This window comes from Neovison vison, chromosome 12 (assembly GCF_020171115.1).
Source record: "Neovison vison isolate M4711 chromosome 12, ASM_NN_V1, whole genome shotgun sequence".
Lineage (NCBI taxonomy): Eukaryota > Metazoa > Chordata > Mammalia > Carnivora > Mustelidae > Neogale > Neogale vison.
Window position 1 is genome coordinate 8,842,765 of NC_058102.1, and position 21,773 is coordinate 8,864,537.

The 21,773-nt window shown below is 60.2% G+C and overlaps 1 protein-coding gene across 1 annotated transcript in view; it reads right to left on the reverse strand.

The window, feature by feature from the left end:
- Positions 1-21,773, reverse strand: part of CACNA1I (calcium voltage-gated channel subunit alpha1 I) — a 112,404-nt gene that overhangs the window by 18,715 nt on the left and 71,916 nt on the right. The window contains exons 9-22 of the mRNA XM_044226297.1: positions 18,708-19,020; positions 15,878-16,299; positions 8,748-8,899; positions 7,899-8,084; positions 7,467-7,584; positions 6,924-7,079; positions 6,384-6,477; positions 4,979-5,181; positions 3,884-4,345; positions 3,518-3,618; positions 2,696-2,819; positions 2,371-2,439; positions 1,625-1,809; positions 1,050-1,176 (exon numbers count right to left, since the gene is read on the reverse strand). Of these exons, the coding sequence (XP_044082232.1) occupies positions 1,050-1,176; positions 1,625-1,809; positions 2,371-2,439; positions 2,696-2,819; positions 3,518-3,618; positions 3,884-4,345; positions 4,979-5,181; positions 6,384-6,477; positions 6,924-7,079; positions 7,467-7,584; positions 7,899-8,084; positions 8,748-8,899; positions 15,878-16,299; positions 18,708-19,020 (2,712 nt within the window). The remainder of the gene's footprint in view (positions 1-1,049; positions 1,177-1,624; positions 1,810-2,370; positions 2,440-2,695; positions 2,820-3,517; positions 3,619-3,883; positions 4,346-4,978; positions 5,182-6,383; positions 6,478-6,923; positions 7,080-7,466; positions 7,585-7,898; positions 8,085-8,747; positions 8,900-15,877; positions 16,300-18,707; positions 19,021-21,773) is intronic.

The window sequence follows — 21,773 nt, forward strand, 5'->3', positions numbered from 1 at the left end:
ACCCAAGCACCCTGCCTGGAAGGGGCAGGTCCACTGTCCACATGGAGGCCGCATCAAGCCCTTCCTCTCTGCAGCTCCAGCCCCAAACCCAGGACCAGGTGAGGAGCCTGGAGGTCTCAGCTCAGAACTCAGACAAGAAAGGGGAAGTCCCCAGCTGCAGCTCAGACCCCAGAGGGCTCAGGTCATTCTAGCCATCACCCTGCCGCACACTTTTATGATGTGCCTCATTCCTTCTCCCTGTCCAGCCCTAAGGTCCCATCCTATTCCTGGGCTCCAAGCCAAACTTCGAGTTAGCTCAAGTCCCTCCCTGTGTCAGAGCCTCTCCATGGTCTCTACCTCCACAGAAACTGGCCCCAACTTCTTTTATTTTCTTTTAAGATTTTATTTATTTATTAGAAAGATAGAGAAAGAGAGTACAAGTAGGCAGAGCAGCAGGCAGAGGGAGAGGGAGAAGCAGGCTCTCTGCTGAGCAGGGAGCCCAATGTGAGGCTCAATCCCAGGACCCTGGGATCACGACCTGAGCAAAAGGTAGTCACTTAACTGACTGAGCCACCGATGCACCCCAACTGGCCCCAACTTCTTAGCTGCCATTCCAAGTTTCTCCAACCTTGGCCCAGCCCACCGACTGGCTCCTGGCTCTGTGCCAGCCCTAGCTCCTGAGCTCACCTCCACACACGTGCCCATCCTCTCCTGAAACACCTTCCACCAGCCATGACCCGTGGAATCACTTCCCTTTCAAGGCCCAGTGCCCAGGCCACTTCCTCCAGGATGCTTTTCCTCTTGCCTCCAGCCCAGCCCTGTGTTTCTGTGTAGCTTGGACTTCTGTGATCCCATTTACCCAGACTTCTTTGCGCTCAGACATTTAGGTCTGTGTCCGCCCCTCTCCCTGGACTGGGAGTTTGTGGCTGGCAGGGCCATGGGTGCTCTGGCAGGGCCACCTGAGCCCCCAGGTTGGTCAACACAGGTCGGGAGAGTTGAACAGGAATGCGGAGCCCCTTCCCCGCTCCCAAAGCTCACCGCAGTGCCTCCCCAGCCTGAGCACCCCTCACCTGCACACCCAGGATGCCGAAAATGATGAAGAAGGCACAGCAGATGAGGACGATGTTGCCAATGGGCTTGAGGGAAGAGATAAGCGTCTCCACTACCAGCTTCAGACCAGGCGCTCGGCTGATGACCCTGGAGGCAGACAGGGGCCGGGGGCACCATAAGCCCACAGCCATGTCTGGGGAAATCACCCACTTTTTCCCAGAGTCACCAGGGGAGAGAACCCCAAACCCCAGATCTATATGCACAGCAGCGTGCTATGCCCTAAGCCCGTCCCCTTGGGGTCCACACCACACCATCATCTGGAGACTGAAGGCCAGAGATGGCAGCAAGCCACCCAGGGACACACAGAAAGTGGGTAGCAGTCCTGGCTGCTCCCTTCAGCCCCGCCTTTCCAGCACCCTCCTCCGGCCAGGGTCTCCAGGCTCTTCCGCCAGGAGCAGCATCAACAGCCTGGTCCCTGTCCGCACTAATCTGGCTATCAGAGGGCTGAGTGGGTAAGGAGGGCCAGAGGGAGGGGTCCGCTTAGACCCCAGGAGCTCACTAGGGATTCCCCCATCCGCAGAGGAGGAGTCCTCACCGCAGGGGGCGTAGGGTGCGCAGCAGCCGCAGGACCCGAAGGACCCCTAGGATCTTGGCTCCCCCGGCTGAGGCCACGGAAACCACAATGTCGATGATGGACACGAAGACGAGAAAGCCGTCCAGCACGTTCCAGCTACTGCGCAGGTACGCCTGCTCACCAAAGTACAGGCCCAGCGAGACCACCTGGAGGCGGGGCGATGGGCGGAGTCAGCCGGATGGCCATTGGGGACCAGGGCGGGGTGCGGCCAGCCTTTGGGAGGGGGCGGGACGAGGTCAGGTGGGACGTGTGGGGACCAGTCCCGCAGAGGGCAGGGTGGATGGTCTGACAGGGGACACGTGCCCCACTGCCCCCTGAAACAGGCCCAGAGGGCCACCCCGTTCCCTACTCCCCGCACATCTGGCTAACCCAACTCAAAGCCCAGCGCTCTGGGAAGTAGCCGGGAGGGAACCCTTCCCCCCTGCCCCACACCTGCAGCAAGTACCTGTATTACACCTTCAACATTTCCCTACATTAGCTTTTCACGTGGGATGTGAGCTCCTGGAGAGTTAAGGACGAGGCTGACCCCCTCTGAGTGTCCCTGGAGCCCAACCTAGGGGCTGGCACCTAGTAGGGACAGGCCTCCGGGGCCTTGGGTGGAATGTGGCTGAGGGGCAGGTGAGTGAGAAGCTTTTGGAGAGGCTGGCCCAGAGCCAGGGGTCCCAAGCCGGGGGTGGGAGAGGGTCCTAGGTGAAGCCCGGAGCTACCTTCAGTGTCATCTCGCCTACAAAGATGGCCGTGAAGATATAGTTCGACACAGTGAGGAAGATACGTTCCTGAAAGGAGAGAGCTCTCGTGGGCCCAGGGGCTCCCAGAACCGCCCCGCCACCTGGTCAGCCTCTTCCCTTCAGCCAAGGGCCACAGTCTTAGGCAAGCTCCTACCACATGTCCCTCCATGGGGCTTGGTATTGGGCCTGGCTGAGCTCTCCTAGCCCCCTGAGCCCGGGACAATGTCCCAGGGCAGGCCCTGGTGGCCTGCCCCTCTGCCTTGTCCCTTGTCCCTTGCCCTGCCCAAAGGCTGTAGCCACTCACGGTACTGCCAGCCTCGATCTGGGGCCTCTCCAGGGCGATGGTGATGCAGTTGAGAAAGATGAAAGCCAGGACGACATAGTCGAAGAGCTTGTGGGCGATGATGGTCTGACACAGGACCCGGAACCTGGGTAGGGTGGGCAGGGCATCACGTGAGAGTCAGTTTGCCCCACGCCCCAGCCAGGAAAAAAGGCAGCGGGCCCAGGCACACACGAGGACTAGGACAGCCTAGAGAAGCTGACGTCTCTCTTCTCTGGTCTTCGTGTATGCTCAGGGTGCCCACTCGAAGCTGCCTCCCTCGAGCACACTGGCACCACAGGACAAAGGACATCCCCCTTGCCCTGGCACTCGGGCCCTCCAAACACGGGTGCAAATCTCTGAGCCCAAACTCCCAGCCACTTGGACACACATAGCCTGATACCCTCCCTTTCTGCCCCCAGATGTTCCCTCGGGCTGCTCCCTTTCCCTGGACCAGTCTTCCCGTCTTCACAACCCCTGCTTCACCGACTGAAATGCTAGCAGCCTCCCAACACCCAGCACATGGGCCTCCTCCTCCAGGAGGCCTACTGATGCCCTTGCCTGGGGAGCACCCCAGGTGGCTTGAGGATTTGTCCAACCTGGTGCCAGCACAGTAGTGGCCTAGACTAGGGATCTAGGACACCTGGATCCTCCCCCTTCCCTGCAGACCCTCCACGCTGGACCACAAAGGCCCTCTAAGATATGGAAGACCCTTCACCACTAGCTTCGCCTGGCTTGGCAGAAATCTCTCCCTCCCAGACATGCCAACCCCTACTCTAACCTCACAGCAAGCATGGCCTTGCGCACCTGTTCTCGGGAGAGAAGAGGTAGACAGACCAGTCCTCGCGGACCTCGCACCAGTTCGGCTTATAGACGTCGATCATCTTGCGGACGCGGAAACACAGGGTCTGGTAAGGCGAGGACGGAGCGCAGACGGGTCAGCCCTGAGCAGAGCTGCCCATCGCCGCCCTCTCCAGCCATAAACTAGGCTGGGACCCCTCGATGACCTGCGAACTGTCCCAGACCAGGCAATGGGGGGGCTTCTCTACCAGCCCCAGGCGGGGAGCGGGGAGCACGGCTGGCCAGCCCACTGCGGGCTCTCCTACAGTCCCCCGCTAGCCCCGCCCCTCGGCTCCGGCCCCGCCCCCCGGCTCCGGCCCCGCCCCCACTCACATAGTCGATCTCCTCCTCGTCCTCCCCGCGATCCCGGCGGTCGTCCATCTTGGTAAAGACGTCCTTGGCGATGCTGGGCATCCTGCCATTGCAGTCTTCGTGCCCGGGAGCCGGGCCCACCGCCCGCCAGGCCGCCCGGGGGTGGGCCCCCACGGTAGGCACCAGCTCGGCCAGGTCCATCGAGTCTCTGGTGTCGAGGGACAGCGTCCGGCGGTGGTGACGGTGCCGGTGTGCCGGGTGGGGGCCGTGGTGCGCGTGGTGGGCATGCGGCGGAGCGGCACGCGGCGGCCCCTCGTCCCTGGCACCCTCGCAGGCCCGGGGGCCGCCACCGCGCTCAGCCGAAAGCAGCGACTCGTGTTCGGCCGACAGCGGCTTGTGCTTGAGGCTGTTCCAGCTGGAGCGGCGGCTGGCCCAGGCCCCGCTGCGGCCCCACGGCCCGTAGTAGGAGCTCCGGGAGCTGGACTGGAAGGAAGCCACCACCCACACAAGCCACTGCGGTGACTGAAGGCAGCCCGCACACCCACTGAGGCCCTAAGAGGGCTACCAGCCTGGCTAGTGGGTGACAGAACAGGCTAGGCCCCAGGGATCCTCTCCTGCCTGGCTCTCACTCTTGGACATGTGGACACCTCTAGGATGTGGCTACATCTCCTGCCCCCTCATTTCCCCCCAGGTAGCTACAGCACCTCAGGGTGGTCTTCTAATTGCACAGATAAGGAAAAAGGTTCAGAGAGGGCTGTAACTTGCTCGTGGTCACAGAGCTTGAAAATGGCAGAGGTCAGATTTGAATTCTGATGTGCCTGACCCCAAAGCCCAGCTCTTTACCCTACACATTGCAGCCAAGATGAAAATTCTCCTAAGGGACCTACTGGCACTACTCATTCATTCATTCATTCATTCTTTGTTGCCAAATCCTACTCTGGCACTGGGCACCCAGGAATGCAACAGACATGGTCCCTGCCTGGTTCTAGCTAGAGAGTCTGGTCCCCTAAACCTGGGTACTAGCCTGAGGCTGGACCGACGGGCACTTCTCCCCAGGGTCCCTCACCACATGCCCCAGCAGGGAGCACCCATCCAGAGCACCCCACAAGGACTCACCAGGGAGCGCTGGTCATAGCTCATTCTGCCCAGTGACATGACACTGCTCTTGCGGGAGCCCAGGGCCACCAGGACAGGGTCTGGCTGCAGCGAGAGGCGGGGGGCAGGTGCTGCAGCTCCGGCGGGGCCCAGATGTCCACCCAGTGGGAGACTGGGGTCCAAGTGCCCATTGGGGGTCATGGGGATCGGGCAGAGCTTGGGATCTGGAGGGGTGAGATGGAGACAGAAGGGGGACAAAGAAAGAACAAGAGCAAACAGTCTTCCTGGGGACACTTCCACCTTCTGCATTGGACCAGAAGTCATGTGCCTCTCTTCCACCCTTCCTGGAGAGCGGTCAGCTTGCTTTTTTTTCTTTAACTAAGTATAGTTAACATACAGTGTTTCTTAGTTTGAGGTGTATAATACAAGTGACTCAACAATTCTATACATGTTCCTCAGAGCTTGTCATGTCAGCTTTTTTTTTTTTAAGATTTTATTTATTTATTTGACAGAGATCACAAGTAGGCAGAGAGGCAGGCAGAGAGAGAGTGGGAAGCAGGCTCCCTGCTAGGCGGAGGGCCCGATGAGGGGCTCGATCCCAGGACCCTGGGATCATGAGCTGAGCCGAAGGCAGAGGGTTTAACCCACTGAACCACCCAGGCACCCCTAGCTTTCTTTTTTTTTTTTTTTTAGGAATGGACTCTAAGTCCTGTTTTCTATTAAGTTGTATTTTCTTTTTTCAAGATTTTATTTATTTATTTGACAGAGAAAGACATAGCAAGAGAGGGAACAGAAGAGCAGGGGGAGTGGGAGAGGGAAAAGCAGGCCTCCTGCTTAGCAGAGAGCCCGATGTGGGGCTCAACCTCAGGACCCTGAGATCATGACCTGAGCTGAAGGCAGACACTTAACCACTGAGCCACCCAGGTGCCCCATGTCAGCTTTCTTTCTGGATGAGCGGATCGTTTGTCTCCTGTGTTCAGCACCAGCCCCAAGCTTCACCCAGCCTGGGAACCTCACTCCTGGGCCCACTTCAGGAAGCAAGGCAAAGACGGTCCAGCCCAATTACCACAGAGCACACTGGCTCAGGGTGGGGGAGGCTTCCTTCCAAGCTGCCCAGTGGTACCAACAACAGGACCAGAACCCAGGTATTCTGAGGTCCATCCGAGTCTCTTCCTAAAAGGCATGCTGTGGACGGGTTTGGGTGATCTGCAGCTCCCTCCATGGCTAGAATTCAGGAGGGCTGTGAATGTCACTGACCTCTTTTGGGGTATTTGTGTGTTTCTTTCCATTGTGCATGTGAATACACCACAGAGAATTAGAGTCCAGGAGTCTGGGCTTGAGGGGAAACCCGATGCTGTGCCCTTCACCCCCCTGTATCACTGGGGAAGGGTCCTGGTCCCCTAGGTGCCAGTGGAGACCTGCTTACCTGCTCCGCCATCCAGGCCTTCCTGAAGCTTGTCAAACTCCTCCATGTTGGATGAGCTCTGGTCCTCGTCCGAGTAGGAGCGATTGGCGTCACCCTGGGAGACCGTCCCTCTTGTTGGAATGCAAGCTGGCTCAGCCCGTCCCTCCCTCCTGAATTTTTCACCCCCATTTTACAGATGGGGAAACTGAGGCCCAGAAAAGGAAAGCAAGAAGCTCACGAGGCCATAAAGGCACATCTGCCTGACTGCAGGTATCCCCTGAGCCTCAGAGAAAGGAGGAGGCAGGATCCAGACCTTAGGGGCTTTCGAATTTCAGAAATGGAGAGACCTAGTCCTACATCCCTAGGGAAAAGGCAGGGATCTGGGAGGCAGCCTCCATTTGCATGTTCCTGCGATAGGAAGCTCACCACCTAATTGGCAACCCCCTCCTTGAGACCTTGTTACCTACTAGATGTTTGAGTTGCAGCCCTCCCCCATTCAGACCCCCCCACACACCCAGTGCGGGCCCCAGGGGGTGCTGCCTCTGCCAGGGCTGCAGTCACCTCTGCCTGGAAGCCCTCCACCAGGATGGCCACCAGGAGGTTGAAGAGCACATAGTTGCCGAAGGTCATGAGGGCGACAAAGTAGAGGGAGGCCCAAGGGGAGGTGGAGGCCATGCCATTGTAGAGGACAACGTTCCAGTCCTCCTGGGTGAGGATCTGTGGGGGAAGTGGGAAGACACCTCAGCCCGGGGGCACCCCCAAACCCCAGCCCAGCCCGGGGGGCAGATGGAATCCAGCAGGTGGCAGGCTGCATGGGTGAAGAAACCGTCTCAGGGGAGAATCCCAAGGTGCCCAAATCTTGGGCAGGAGTGGAGGGGCAGGGACAGACCCTAGGTGGTCACTCCAGCTCCCAGAGCCTGTGCAGTACCCCCCGACCTGGCACCTGGACCTGTCTGCTGGAGGCCAGAACTGAGGGGCCTCCCTGGCAGGTCACCCTTCTTCTCCGGATTCTCCGAGGGGCCACCTCTGAAAAAACCACCCAAGCAGCGGTCCTGGGAGAAACCCCTTCCACCAACACACACAGGAAGACATGCGGTCGCTCACCTGGAACACCGTGACGATGGCCCAGAGCAGGGAGTCAAAGTTCTTCCTGTCGGGGACGGTGTCTCCCGTGTCTGTGCGGAGGCTGAATTTGCAGCCAAAAATGTGCATCCCGAGGATACTGGGAGAGGAGCGGAGGTGGCTCAAGGGATCCACCCACCTTGTTTAATTCTCAGAACCCCCAGGATAAGATGGCGGGGGCGGGGAGGGCAGCACTGGCTCCATTTTACAGAGGCGAACACTGAGCCTCAGAGGGCAAGGACTCTCCCCGAGCCATCAGAGATGAAGCGATGGGGTCAGGATTCACACCCAGGTCCAGGGTGCTGCCCGGAGAAGCTCAGCCAGCGGTGCTCCCGCAGCCTCCCGCGGGTGGGCGGGGCTCACCTGAAGGTGCTCCCCCAGCCTCCTGCACCTGCGCAGGTGGGCGGCGCTTACCTGAAGATGAAGATGAAAAGCATGAGCAGCATGCAGAAGGTGGCCACGTTGTCCATGGTCTTCATGAGTACCACCAGCTGGCGCCGCAGCGCCGGCATGAAACGCACCAGCTTCAACACCCGCAGCAGCCGGAAGGTTCGCAGCACCGACAGCCCGCCGTCCGCCTGCCCCACGATCTCCCAGATGCTGGGAGGGGGTGAGCGGGGTGGGGGGGTGAGGGAGAGAGGCAGGAGGGTTCAGCAGAGGGCGGGTGGGGGTGGGGAGGAAGGCAGAGGGAGGACGGAGAGACGGAGAGCTTCCATTCATTCATTCGTCCATCCCACAAATAACACGTTTCACGGGTCACTGCTGCTGCGGGGTATGCGCTAAGTCAGGGGTTCTCGACTTGGAGTCCGTGGACACCCGCAATGAGAAGTCTGGGGCTAGAAGTCAGGAGGTCTATCCACCGACCTCTTTTTGAGATTTAACATTCTTTTGGTTATGAATGCAAACAAGCCACAGAGAACCAGCCGTCCCTTTGATTTTCTGGCTGGTCAAAATCGCAGATAATTTTCTATCTCATAACCGTTAATGTACATATCTCCAAATATTACTGACTCTCATCCTTTCTTGGGAACAACGGTAGTCCTGAGATCCACCGCTAGATCTTACCATTTCATGCATTAATCTAGAAGCGCGTAGATTACTGAATGACAGATGTTTAAATATTGGATAACTGTGTTTGGGTGTAATTGATTTCCTTTGTGTTCTTACGCGCTTTGTTTCCCAGCCGGGGGTGGGTGCCTTAGATCCCCCTCCTCCCCAATCTGGGCCTGTGGGCCTGCAACCTGCGGGGAGCGGGGGCGGCACCTGATGATCACAATGATGCTGTCAAAAATGTTGTAAGGGTTGCGCAGGTAGTCGAAGAGCCCGAAGGCAGCCAGCTTCAGGAGCATCTCCAGGGCAAACATGCTGGTAAAGACCACATTGCAGATCTCCAGGATGTTGGTCAGCTCCTCGGGCTGTGGAGGTGTTGAGACAGAGGACAGGGACCCCGTGAGGCCAGAGCACAGCCACGGATCCTCTCTGGATGCCCGGCGGCTCCAGGACCCCCCAGGGAGGCGGGGCAGAATCCTTGCTGGAGTACATGGCCTTGAGAATCTTACAGGGGGGCTGGTCCTCTGCTGCCACCCTGAGAGCCCACCAAGAGGGTGGGACACCACCGGGCTGACCTTCCACACATTCGGAAATGACGCCGGTACCGTGTGCACTGAGGGAGCTATCGTGACACCCATTTTACAGATCAGGAAACAGGACCAGAAGCTGACTCAAGGTCACATGGCTTGATGCAGAGCAAGGCAAGACGACAGGCCAGTCATTGCTAGAGAGTCCCTGTCTGCCCATGACCCCACTTAGGAAGCACTTACCATGTGCAGGACCTGTCCTTTGAACTTTACAGGCCTCGTGTCACTTGATCCCACACAAGAGCCCATTTCTCAGAGGAGGAAGCAGGTTCAGAGAAGGCCAAGCCCCCCGCCTTGGACTATGGAGCAGGTAAGAAGGGGAACCAAGATGCGAACTTGGGCAGCCCGGCTCCAAGGCTCCCACCCTTCACCCCTGCCTATGCAGACCCCCCTCCCGAGCCCTCCCCATGCTTCCCTTCCCCGGCAATGTTCAGCTCAGGATTGTGGGTGGCTGGAGAGCACTGTGGCTCCTGCGAAGAAGAGACAGAGAGTGGGCACCTACTGGGTCCCACGACGTTTCTTTCCTGTACTTCATGCACTTCTCAGCGGAAGACACTAGAACCCGGGGAGGTCAGGGGTTAGAGTCACTAGCTGGTCAGAAGGCGACCAGTAACCCCTGGTCCGACAGCCACCCTCTGAGCCCAGACGTGATCACCTCCTGGTTTTTAGCAGCAGGTGACACCCGACAAATGGAACAGCGCGTGCAACACTGGTGTATAAAACAGGCCGCCTTCTGGGCCATGACTAGGAGGCAGGGTCCCAGGGGCTTCCGCCACCCCTCCCCACCTCAGTTTCTTCATCCATAAAGCAACGGCGTGAAATAAGATGACATTTCACTCCGGCCCTCTCCACTAAGTGCCACACAGGGCTCCGGCCCCTCTTCCACGAGCCCTCTAGCACCATGAAGAGTCTGGTTTCTTCTCACCACCAAGCCACGATGCTCCCGCCTGAACCACAAAGAAGAGAAGGGCCACCACGTAGGCCTGAGCACGTGCCCACACTGAGCCCGACACCCAACACAATTACTAACGCCACCGACAACGTGCAAGGCCGCTGCTTGCGTCTCCAGTTTACAGAGAAGGACATGGGAGCTCCAAGGAGTACGCTGACTTGCTCTGAGCCCCCCAGCTAAGACGCACCAGAGCCACGGAATCACGCCCCAAACTGTTCTCCCCGGACACACACACAGAGCCCCCCAGAACGCATCCAGCCGCGCCTTCACACGCCCCCATGGTTCACACCCTCCACAGGTCCGCTGAGCGGTCACTAATGGGCCGGGCGCATGCGCTCTCCGGGATGGCCAGGGGTGAATGCATCGGGACATTGTCCCTGTCCCCAGGAATTCCTGCAAAGCCCAACACCCAAGCTGACAAACTGAGAAAAGCTGAGGGTGCCTTGAGGCAGTGGCGATCCTGCAGTCAGGGGCAGCTTCCTGGAGGAAGGGACCTCTCTGCAGAGACCCCAAAGCTGAGGGGGAGGGGGCCCAGTGACAAGGAGGAGAAGAGACAGGCTCCAGGCCGAGAGAACAGCCAGAGCGAGAGTGGGATGTGAGAGAGAGCGCCATCCACTGGCGTCCCCATCCCCCAGTCCAGTCCCTCCACCAGGGGACAGGGTGACAGGGTGCTTCTCTGGCCGGACTCTGATTCCATTTGGGTTAAAAGGAGAAGGGGGGGCGGGGAAAGGAAAAAACGCACACAACTGCCCCCTTGCAACCAGTGCTTGGGAAAACTACTAAAACTGCCAGGTCCTCTCAAGCCCATAGAAAAGGCGAAGGCCCACTTCCAACTGTAATTATATTTGACTCACAAAACGGCCCCAAAAGAGGAGTGGGACCCAGAGAGGGGCCCTGGGTGGGGAGAGGCTGGGCCCAGATGGTGCTCGGAGACACCGGTTTCCCAGCCTGCCAGAAGGACGGTGGCCGCAGAGATGGGAAACGGGGCCGCTGACAGTCTGACAGTCCATAATGAGGGTCAGCCCGCTCGGGGCCCCACAATGCCCCACACACACACACTCCCGCCCCGTAGCTGACATGGGACCGATGCTCTCGGGGAAAGGTCACCTGCTTGCCCCCCGCCCCCCCAACCGCAGCAGCTGTTTCTCTAGTCCAGCGCACACCTGTTAATCTTTCTCTAATGGACCATCCATCACTCCCGCAAGCATTTTTCTGGGAGAGAGACAGGGAGCGAAGACAGATGGATGAACACAGACTCTTCGGTATGGTGAGATGCGCAGGGAGGGTGTGCGGACGGGGACGGGGGCAACTGTGAGGGAGATGGACAGACAGACAAATAGCAGAAACATGAGCGACAGCAGGCAGACAGACCGCCGGGCAGGGGTGGCAGAGACCCACCCAGTGGAAGAGGGACGCAAGAAAGGGCGGAAAACCATGTTAGGCAGGAGGCAGGAGGGTGGAGGGCAGGGTAGGAGGAGCTGCAAACTGGAGGCCCGAAGTGGCGGGAGAGGGACAGGGGTCTCGCTCCTCCTGGCCCAACGCCATGGAGGCATGAGGCCACCCAGCCTCTGGCCATTTCTGCAAGGGTAGATAAGGTCCTGCTGGGCAGGGGCCCCTCCGATGTCTGCAGGAAGCCGTGGAGCCCGGTGCCGCCCCATGGTAATGATGGCGGCTGGTATTAAGGGTCTCCCCTCCCCCAGCTGGCGCCGAGCACTTCCCTCAAATTATCTCATCTAGATCTCAAACATTACCCCCACAGTATCCCCATCTCATAGACAGGAACACTGAGGCTCAGAGGGAAGTGACGACTCAGGGCCAGGGCCAGGAAGTGGTGGAATCAGATCTTAACCTGAATCAGAGGAATTCTCCCTCTGGCCTGTCCCCTCCCACGGCCCTGACAGCTTCAACTGCCCCACTTTTCTGACTTGAGGCTCCAGCTCAGTATACAGACATGTCACTGCCCTCCTCACAAGCCTTCTGGGGCTCCCCACTGCCTTGAGGACAAACCCTGCCTGAAGACACTTTATGAATGGACAGAACCCGCAGCCTCCTGGGCTGTCTCCTGCCCTTCAAGCACATCCTCCTTGAGGGCTCAGGGCCCTTTGGGGGAATGCCTGTGCTCCTGGTCCCTGTACCTCTCCCTCCTCTGTCTCACTGATGAACTCCTCATCAATCTTCAGGATCCATCTCCAGGGCCACTGCCTCTGGGAAGCCTTCCCTGACTGCAGCCCATGTAGACTCTCTCCCTTAAATCCCCACAGAGCTGGAATATTAGGCACCAAGCCAGCCCGTCCTCCTCTTCCCAGAGCCATGCCAGACTGGCTGCCGCAGGGAAAATAAAGATTGCTTTGAGCCATCCACTGATCTGGAGGCCTTGAATGCTGTCCCCTGGGAGCAGGGGTCAGTGGACCTACCCTAGCCTGCCCTGGGAGGTTGCATGCACCCCGGCCCTGCTGTCTGGTCAGCGTAACCCTCTGTTTCTTCTTGTCCAACTCGATGATCATCCTTCAGTTCCCAGACAAGATGGGGCTGAGAGCAGCCTTGCCCAGCTTGGGAAGAGTCATGCACCGGGGCAGGTGAGTGCCAGGAGAGGGAGAAACTGCCACCGGAGCCGGGCCTCCCCACCCAGGCCTCCCCAGTGCCTCCTGTCCTCTTCATGGGGCCTCTGCCTCTGCCTGAGCACCCTGGAGCCTTGCTCTGACAGCTGCTTACCATGTCACCGGGCAAGCCTCAGTTTTGCCACCTGCCCAGTGGATCTAAGACACCGGCCTTGCCTGCCCCATAGGGCTGCCATGAGGATCACAAGGAATGTGACAACACAGGACAGCGGGTGATGATGGAGGGATCTGGGCCCCCCGGCTAACCCCACCCATCTGCCTGTCGTGTAGCCTCCGTCATAGACCCCTCGGGGCCTCCCCTCTCTTCCCTTGGGCTACTCGGGAGAGCAGACTTGAGCTCTAACTGACCACCTCATGCGTCACAAGCAGGCTCCTCCCTGGATGACTCCCTTTTACCTGTCACCTCCTCCCAAGCTAGTCCCTGCAAAGATCAGCATCTTTGCCCATGAGGAACCTGGGGATGTCGGCGTCCCTTGTGATTGGGGCAGACATGGCTACCTAAAGGCCAGGGGCACCCACAATCTTACCTCTTGTGGGAGCAGCTGTGACTACAGAGGCAGGGGTGGCAGACGGAGCAGGGGAGCAGCGCACAGGCTTTGCCCCATTCACACTCCCTAGCACCCCCACGACCCTCCCAGTCTCCCTGCCAGGCCCCCACGATGCCTCCCCTCCGCAGTCACCACCCCTGCAGGAAAGGGGCTGTGCGCCTTCGCCCGCCTTCTCCAGCTCCTGCCCGCTCTCCCCGCCTCCCAGCGGCCCTGGGCCACCTCTCTCTGCAGACACCACCTCAGACAGGGTTGCCCAGAATAAACACGGGGGTGGACCATTTCCCGCCAAGCGGTGTCTGGGAGCCGAGGGGAGCGGAGCGAACCCGCCAGCGGGCCCGCAGCAGGCCCCGCGCGGAGCTGGGGGAAACAATGCCTGCCACTCAGGGCAGCTTTAAAAAGAACATTTTTAAAAATTCTCCCTCCCCCTCACTTTTTATTTAATTAATTATTTTTTCCAGGCTCCAGACAGCAGAAGGTAACCTCACCCCAAGGGCGGTGATGGGAGGCTCAGACAGAAGATTCCTAAACGGTTGCAAATCAGTGAGAACCTACTGTGTGCCGCGCTTCCTAGTCAACCCGCCCGGCCCCTCTGTGACCAGGGTCCATGTGCCCACTTCCAGATGGAGCCGCCAGCTGGGGGAGGCCAAGGGACTTGCCCGAGGGCCCCAGCTGGCCAGTCCCAGAGCCAGGGAAGGAGCCCGGTGGGGAGCAGGGGCAGGTGGCAGGGGAGGTGTGTGGGGTAGAAGCCAGGCCTCTGGGTAGGGGGCGAGGCTGTGACCCAGAGAACCTGACAACGGGCCTCTGACAAAGTGCCCTGAGCCTCAGCGCATGCCCATCTCTATGGTGTAAATACTCTCACCACAGCCAAGTTTAAGCTACCAACTGTTTAAAAACAAGCTTCCGACATTCCTAAGTGTTAGAAAATTGGCTCTCACAAGCTGCTTCTCCCAAGCCCCAGCGGGAACGGGGCCCAGGCTCCACTGCGGCAGCAGCGCCGTGACAAGCCCCCTCAGTGCCACCGGCTCAGAAAAGAGAGCCAGCGCCCCAACATCACGTGGTCCCCCATGGGGCCCCCCTCTAGGACCACTGGCCCAGCCAGGCTCCTGCCCCTCCTGGCAGGCCAAGGCCAGGAAAGGCCAGAAGTCTGAGCCGGAGGCGAAGGGGCTCTGGGCCGCCTGTCTACCCAGCTTCACCCTGCAGAGAGCCGTCCCCACCCAGTTCCCCCACAAGAGACCTTTTTAATTAAGCCGGAACCGCTGGCAAGCCAGCAGCTCCGAACAGAGTGTCGCTGCAGCCCCAGGGGCCGCATTTCAGTAAATTGAATGGAGCTAAGGCTTGTCGAGCTAATGAAGAGGGAAATGAGAGTGTGGCCCACCACGGGGCATGGAGGGCGGGTGGAGGGCTGCCACGGAAAGAGGGCGGCACGGAAGCCAAGGGGGACTTCATTCTAAGCCCACAGGGGTATCATTCTTGCCACAGTAAGATGTGGGTACAGATATGACCCCTCACTGGCTGTGGGACCTCAGGTCAGTGACATCCCCTCCCTAGGCCTCAGGGTCACTAGCTAACAAATGGGGTGCCCTCACAGGCCTGGCACACAGGTCAAGGGAGGGTACCCACCCAGGGGCTGGGGGGAACCAGAAAATGGTGTTGGTTTTTTGTTTTGTTTTTGTTTTCAAATAGGGCCAGGACTGGACTTGTCATGAAGGCTGTCACCCCAGGATGTGACCTATGTCCTGGAAATATGTGCTAAGCCTTCCATCCTGTGTCCCTACAAGTGCCTCTTATCTCTTAATGTACCCTCCCTGAGCTCCTGCCACCTCTTCCATGCGTTTTACCCCCTTAGGACCCTGTCTCCAAATTCCTTTCACCCCCAAAGCCCCAGAAGTATCCCCGAGGGCCCAAGGGGCCTGGGACACACCATTCGACTCTGCCAACACTCGCTCTGCCCTCTCTGCACCCAGCGCTGAAGAAAGAAGAAACCACGGAGCTGGCAGAGGAAGGAGATGGAACAGTCTTTGCAGGGCAACATTGGGGCCATCCTCAGTGCCTTGGGGTGGTGTGGACAGCGGACTAAGTGGGGGACATCGGGGACAGGAGGATACCCCATCGGCTGAAGACACTGCCCACAGAGGAGCCATGGCTGTCACAGGAAAAGTCTGGATTTTATGCCAAGGGCAATGGGGAGCTATGGCAGATCGGGGCAGGGGAGGGCCCGGCCTCGGGAAAGATCACTCCACCTGTCTGGGGGAGAATGGACAGGAGGGCTCACGGGGAAACTGACGACCGGAAGTCAGGTTTGGCAGGGACTGACAGGAAGGGCTGTGGGTGCCTGGTGCCCAGGCTGAGCTGCTCAGGAGAAAGGAGCTGGATCTGAGCCCCGCAGTCCCGGGACTCGCGTGACTCCCCTTGATCACTCGCTCACCCCCAGAGCAGACCCCCAGAGCTTCTCCCTCCCTCTAGGCTGGGCCCGGGGCTCCGCACTGAGGCCACAGGGAGGACCTGGACCTAGTCCCTGTTGGGTGGGAGACAGACACACAGGGGGCGTTCAACACCCCGGGCTGCATGGGCCCCGCTTGGGCACAGACACCCCCCCCACCTGCGCCCAGCCCTGCACCCGGCGCCCACGCCCACTGGCCTGCTCGTGGTGCTCGATGCCCATGCTGACGGTGTTGACCAGGATGGCCATCATGATGCCCCGGTTGAAGTACTTGCTGTCCACGATGCCTCGGAGCTTGGCTCGAGTCTCCCGCCACACATCCCCGCACAGCCGGGTGGCCCCGGCCGCCCGCTCCTCCTCATCCTCCTTCCCCAGCCCTGAGGAGGCCCCATCCTCGCTGCTCCGGGCTCCGTCCCCATCGGCCTCCTCCGAGCCACCACCAGAGCCACCAGAGCCCGAGCCCTCCTGGCCCGAGTCGGTGCTGCCCAGGCCCGAGGGCCGGCGGCTCTCCTCGTGCTGGCAGCGGGGGCAGCTGGCGGGGTCGGAGGCCAGCATGGCAGAGATGGGCTGCACCAGTGCGTGGGGCGTCGGGTCCAGCGGACTGTGTTGAGGGCACAGCTCTGCAAGGCAAACACAAGGCAGGGGTGTTGTTGCCTCGGGTCATGCAGGTTGGAAGGTCTCAGAGGCACAGTCCCTGCCCACACCAGGCCCCAGCCTGACCCTGGGACACAGTCCCGTGTGTGTGCCTCAGGCTCCCGGGCTCCAGGCTGTGCCTGGGACCCGCGGGGCCCAGCAGGAGACCAAGGGGCCTGTGGCTCCTGGGGAATCAGCTTCAGCTCTCTGGGATCTGTCTGGCCCTGTGTAAAGCCAGGACTCGGAGCGCCTCCTTGCAGGGCTATGGGGAGGGTTCAACAGTGCTGCGTGTGGTGGGTCTGGGGCACACGTGCCTGTTACCCAGCCTTGTTCCTTCATTCTCTGGCCGGAGGCCCAGCCCTCCCACCGTCCTGCTTGCTGACATCGGAGCTGGGGAAATGGCTGAGGAACAGCTTCTAGAAGAGTCAAGCTGGTATGGAAGATGGACACCCCTCAGGGGGAGCCCAGATGGCCTGTCCGTTGTCCATTGTCCCACCCTTATGAGGGGCTTGTGTCCCGGGGAGGGAAGGAGGCCGGAGCCCAAGGCAGGCCCTCGCTCTAGAAACTGCCTGACACTTCCCTCCTCACAAGCTGAGAGTCGGGCTGGCTCCTGCGGGGGAGAAGGCACAGCAGGGAGTGGGGCATGGAAGCTTCCATTCCCTTTGCCGCCCCAGGGAGAGTTTCAGAAGCCTGGGCCAGTCGTGGGCCAGAGTTCCGTGACCCGTCCACCCTTTCAAACGGGTGTCAAGGAGGTTCTTTCCGGGTTTGGTTTCTTCATGTTTGCCTATATTTTCCTAGAATAAACGTGTTTTGCTTATGTGAGCCATAAATAAATAAATAAATAACATTAAAGGGAAAGAAAAACATGTAATGCCTACCCTTCCTTTCCAGACTTTGCCTCCAAATATCTCCCAACGGCCTGGACGAGGCCCTCGGACACATTCATCCCCTGGAGCCGGAGGGGGACAGCCAGAATCCCAGGGGTCGGTCCCATCTCAGCCAAGCCCTGCTCGGCCCCACTTGTACGTGGGGCTGGGCCCCTGAAACTTGCTTTCCAGGGAAGGGGGAAGGGGAGGGGGAAGGCATGGAAGCCCCAGGACCGGGGGCACGTTCTCCCTCCAGACGGCCCCCTGAACTTCCCTCCACACAGGTTCCCGGAGGGACGGGACAGCAGCAGGAAGCCCTCCCCACATCTCCTGGCCTCGCCAGACCCCAGCTCCCCCGTCCACGTGCTGGGCCAGCCCACGGGCCACCTGGAGCCTCCTCCAAGACCATGCCTGGACGGCTGGCACCCAGGGATGGGTGGGCGGCAGCTCTCCAGCTTGCCTCCCAAGAATCTCAGATTCCCAGGACGTCAGAGCCACGGGAGCAGGACGTGGGGGTGGCTGACTCCCACGGCTCCTTGAGCCTCCCCCACCCCAATTTACAGAACAGGAGCCTGAGACCTACTGAGGGGCCCAGGCTCTCCAAGGTCACACACTGTGCACCTGCTCTGGGGTCCAGTCCCTGCGGACTTCCGTAACACCAGCGGCTGGTGAGGGGGGTGGGGGGTGTTGGACTTGGCGGGGGGGCATATGCCAGGGTGCATTTGCCTTCTATGGGAACAGGAGCGTTCATTTTTCATGACCCCCTGGAGGCGGCCTCAGCAAACCCAACTCAGATGTCCCTGATGCTGTTTTTGTCCCTGACACATCGTATGACCTTAAGTGACCCCCTTCATCTATCTGGACCTTAGTTTTCCCATCCAAAAATGGGATCATGTCACTCGCTGGGCCCCCTTCTTAGGACTATTTTCTAGAACAGATGAGAAAATGAATGGAGAGCCCTTTCTGAGCCTAACAGCCAAGAAACAGGAGATCACAAAATGGCACAGGTGTCCCTTACACACCATGCCTTTGCGGGGGGGGGCATACCCCCTTTATTCCAGGTGGCCGGTCGTCGCTGCTCTGGTGTGCTAGCAAGCATGTGGGGGCAGCAGGAACCCATGCAGGGGGTTGGTGAGGCGGGCTGTGTGGACAGGAGTTTCAGGGTTTTACCAGACAGGACAGACAAGTGTTCATTTCTCTCAAGTGTGAAGCCTAGGGTGGAGTCTGAGTGCACAAGACCACACACTGGGACCCCAAGGGAACCCCTCCAGGGGGCAGGGTGCTGCACCCACCACCCTAGCCCAAGGCCAGCCCCGGCCAGGCCCCAGCAGGAGGTCAGAAAAAGGAAAGCGGCGGGGGTGGGGTGGGGGGACACGACAAGGGGCTCGGACTAGAGCTCTGCCTGGGCTCCCCCTGCCGGCCAGCTCTGCCGGCACTGAGGAGCTGGGGGCTATGGGGTGCCCCAGAGGCCGCAGGGGTGGGAGGGGGCCCTGTGGCACCCGCTGAGGCCGCGGGGGCAGGCCACTTACTATAGTGCCTGGGCTCCTTGGCGTGGGGCCCGGGCTTGATGCTGGTGGGCGCGCCCGGGGCCGGGCCCTGGCGCCGGCTCTGCAGGGCCTGGTAGAGGCCCAGGGCCCGGCGCCTGGCCTTGCGCAGGATGTGGCAGACGTACTGAAAGATCTCCTCGTAGCAGTCGCCGGGCTCCGCGTAGCTGGCCACCGTGCTGGAGGACAGGTAACGCTGCCGCTGCTCCAGCATCAGCCGGTGCTCCCGCTGCTTGGTCTCCGAGAACTGGGTCGCTATGACAACGAGGCACAGGTTGATCATGAAGAAGGAGCCCACCTGTGACCAACGGGAGGAGAGGACAGGGACAGGAACAGAGGGGACAGATTGGTGGGGGGTGGGGGAGGCAGAGATGGGGGAGAGGAAAACGAAGAGAAAGAGAAACCGAGGCGGGGGTGGGGGGCAGAGATGGAGCCGGAGTGACAGTGGCAGGGGAGAAGCAGAGGGACCCAGAGGCAGCAAGAAAGACAGGAAGGGGAGAAGGGACAGATCGGAGGCACCAGACGGGGATGGGACAGAGCCAGGAGGCAGACAGCCAGAGATGGCCAGGAGGACAGAGAGGTGACAGGAGAAACACCGAGAGAGAGTAACACAGGCTCAGAGAGTACAGGGGCAGAGGGCACAGCAGACACAGCGACAGGGCACGGGGAGGCAGGGAGAGAGGGGGGCAGAGGGTGGAGGGCCCAGAGAGACGGAGAGGCACGGGCACAGATAGGGACAGGAAAAGATTGCTGAGGCCTTGTTCCGACAGGAGGCCAGGGCCCCAGGACAGCGGTGGCCCGGGCAGCTCCCTAGGCCCCACTGGGACCTGCTTCCAAACCCGCTCCCACAGGCCCTCAGCCCAGGGCCACGGCTGCCCTCCCACCTGGGACACCAGCTCAGAGTCCGGGGAGGGCGACCGGAGAGGGCGGCCCAGCCCCGCTCAGGCCATCCGGGCCCTGAGTCCCATTCCAGCCCTTCCTGCTCTCTGGCTGGACTTTGGCCTCAGTTGGGCACCCAGACAAAAGAGAAGGTTCCTTCAGAAAGCGTTTTCTTATGTGGCTTTACCCCTGCTTGGGTGGAGGAGGCAGGGAGAGGCTACCTGGTTAGTCCGAGGAATCAAGCCACCTCCTGACTCAGGGCCCAGTTCCAGCAGCCACCACAGGGAGCAGAGCCCTTCCCGCCCCGGTTTCCAGAGGGCAGGCCGCGACCCTGGTCTTAGCTAAGCCTTTGAAGGGGATCCGCAGGGCTGTCAGCAAGGCGAGTGGCTTTGCCTCCTCCTCCAGGCTGCCTTCCTATAGACCCCAGACCCAGCCACTGACTCACCCTTCCCTCCTGTCCCCCAGGCCAAAAATAGAGACCTGAGCTTCTGGGGTTATGGGGGGGGGCAGGTAGAGGGAGGCCTTCCTGGCTGGAAGATTCTGGAAAAATTCCCCAGTAAGAAGATGCCCTTCATTGGCTTTCTTGGTCATGTCTTCCAGGAGCATCTCCTAGGGCCCTGCCCTGCACCAGGCCCGTGGGAGGGGTCACCGGGAAGAAGGAGGCACAGCCCCTTCCCTCTGGGAGCTCACACCTGTCAGGCTTCTACCCAGCCTACCTCCACAGCTGCAGCCCTGTGGCCACCGGGCCCCCCTACCCCATCCCTTCTGGACCTCTGTTTCCCCATCTGTAAAGCTGAAGGCTCAGGAGAGACAAGCTTAAGACTTTTCCAGTCATGGGGAACCCTGCGGACCTCTCCCCTTACTGGGGTCCGGGTCCTCACCTGAGGAACAGAGTGGCCAGGAGGCCCAGCAGGGCCAGGGTTGTCAGGGCAAAGTGACAGCAAGGTCACTCAGACTCTGCTCTCTGGGCCCTTCCCAGCGCCTGGAAAAACTCAGCACTGTCCGCCCCCTGCCGGTGCCCCTTCTCTTAGGACAGGGCCACATGGGACCCAGTAACAGCAGCGGGCACACTGACGGGGTGTTTCCTAAATGCCAGCCCAGAAGCCTGGGTGCCGTCACTGTCCCCTACTTTACTGCGGGTCGGGGGAGCTGAGGGGCCTGCCTTGGGTCACGCTGGGTGTCACCGACCCCACATTCCCACCCCTGACTCCATCCAGAGGGACAGACCACATTCTCCAGCCCCTCCCTGAAATTCAAGGCTCCTCTAAGCAACCCCAGTGTTTGAGGCCCCGCCCTCAGGACTCTGCCCATTTCAAGGTCTCTGTGTGCAGCCCCCTGCCCCGAAGGCTCTCCCCACAGCTGCCGGCCCTGAGCCTTTAAGGCTCAATTCTGGGATCACCTCCTCGGGGAAGCTTCCCACTCCCCCATCCCTCCTCCAAGCTAGATTCGAAAGATCCTCTGGGCTCCCTCAGCCTCTCAGGCTTCCTTCTGTCACGGCTCCTAACATGCTGCCCAGTCGCTGTCAGCTACAGCCCATCCCCCACCCCCACCGCCCCCAGCCCCCAGACCAAGCTCCTGGAGAGCAGAGCCTGGCCCCCTCAGGGCTCAGTTCCCAGTGCTCAGGCTCAGGTCCCCGAGCAGCACAGGCTTCCCTGGCAGTGCTGGGAAAGTGGGCAGACCGGTGGGTGAACCACAATGCTGATCAAAGCCCGGACCCCTCTCCTTTTAGCCAGCTAAAGGCCTCCCCAGGAAGGCATCAGAGCAAAGCTGACAGCGGGGATGTCTCAGGTTATTGCCAGTTTGTCCTGAACCCCTAGGTCAAGGTCCCCCCAGCTCAGAATGGGGTGCTGCCCCAGAGCCAAGCGTGCTCTCTCTCACCACCAGGACGCCAGAGAACTCAGCCTCAAAGCAGCAGGGAGCCAGCCAGCGCTGACTCTCCCGGGAGTGAATCACCTTGACATTTGGGGGATCGTACCGGGGCTGGGGCTGCAGTCAGGCATGATAAGGTGGATGAGCTCACATTGGGCAGGCTGTGGGGGAAGGCAGGAGGGGCTGCCGGCTGGGGAAGGGCCCTGCTCTGTGAGGCAGACCCCCGCCTCCACCCCGAAGCAACCCCCACAAGGCAGAGCCACCTGAGAGGTGGGGATCCCTCTGAGAATTCAGGGAGACCCG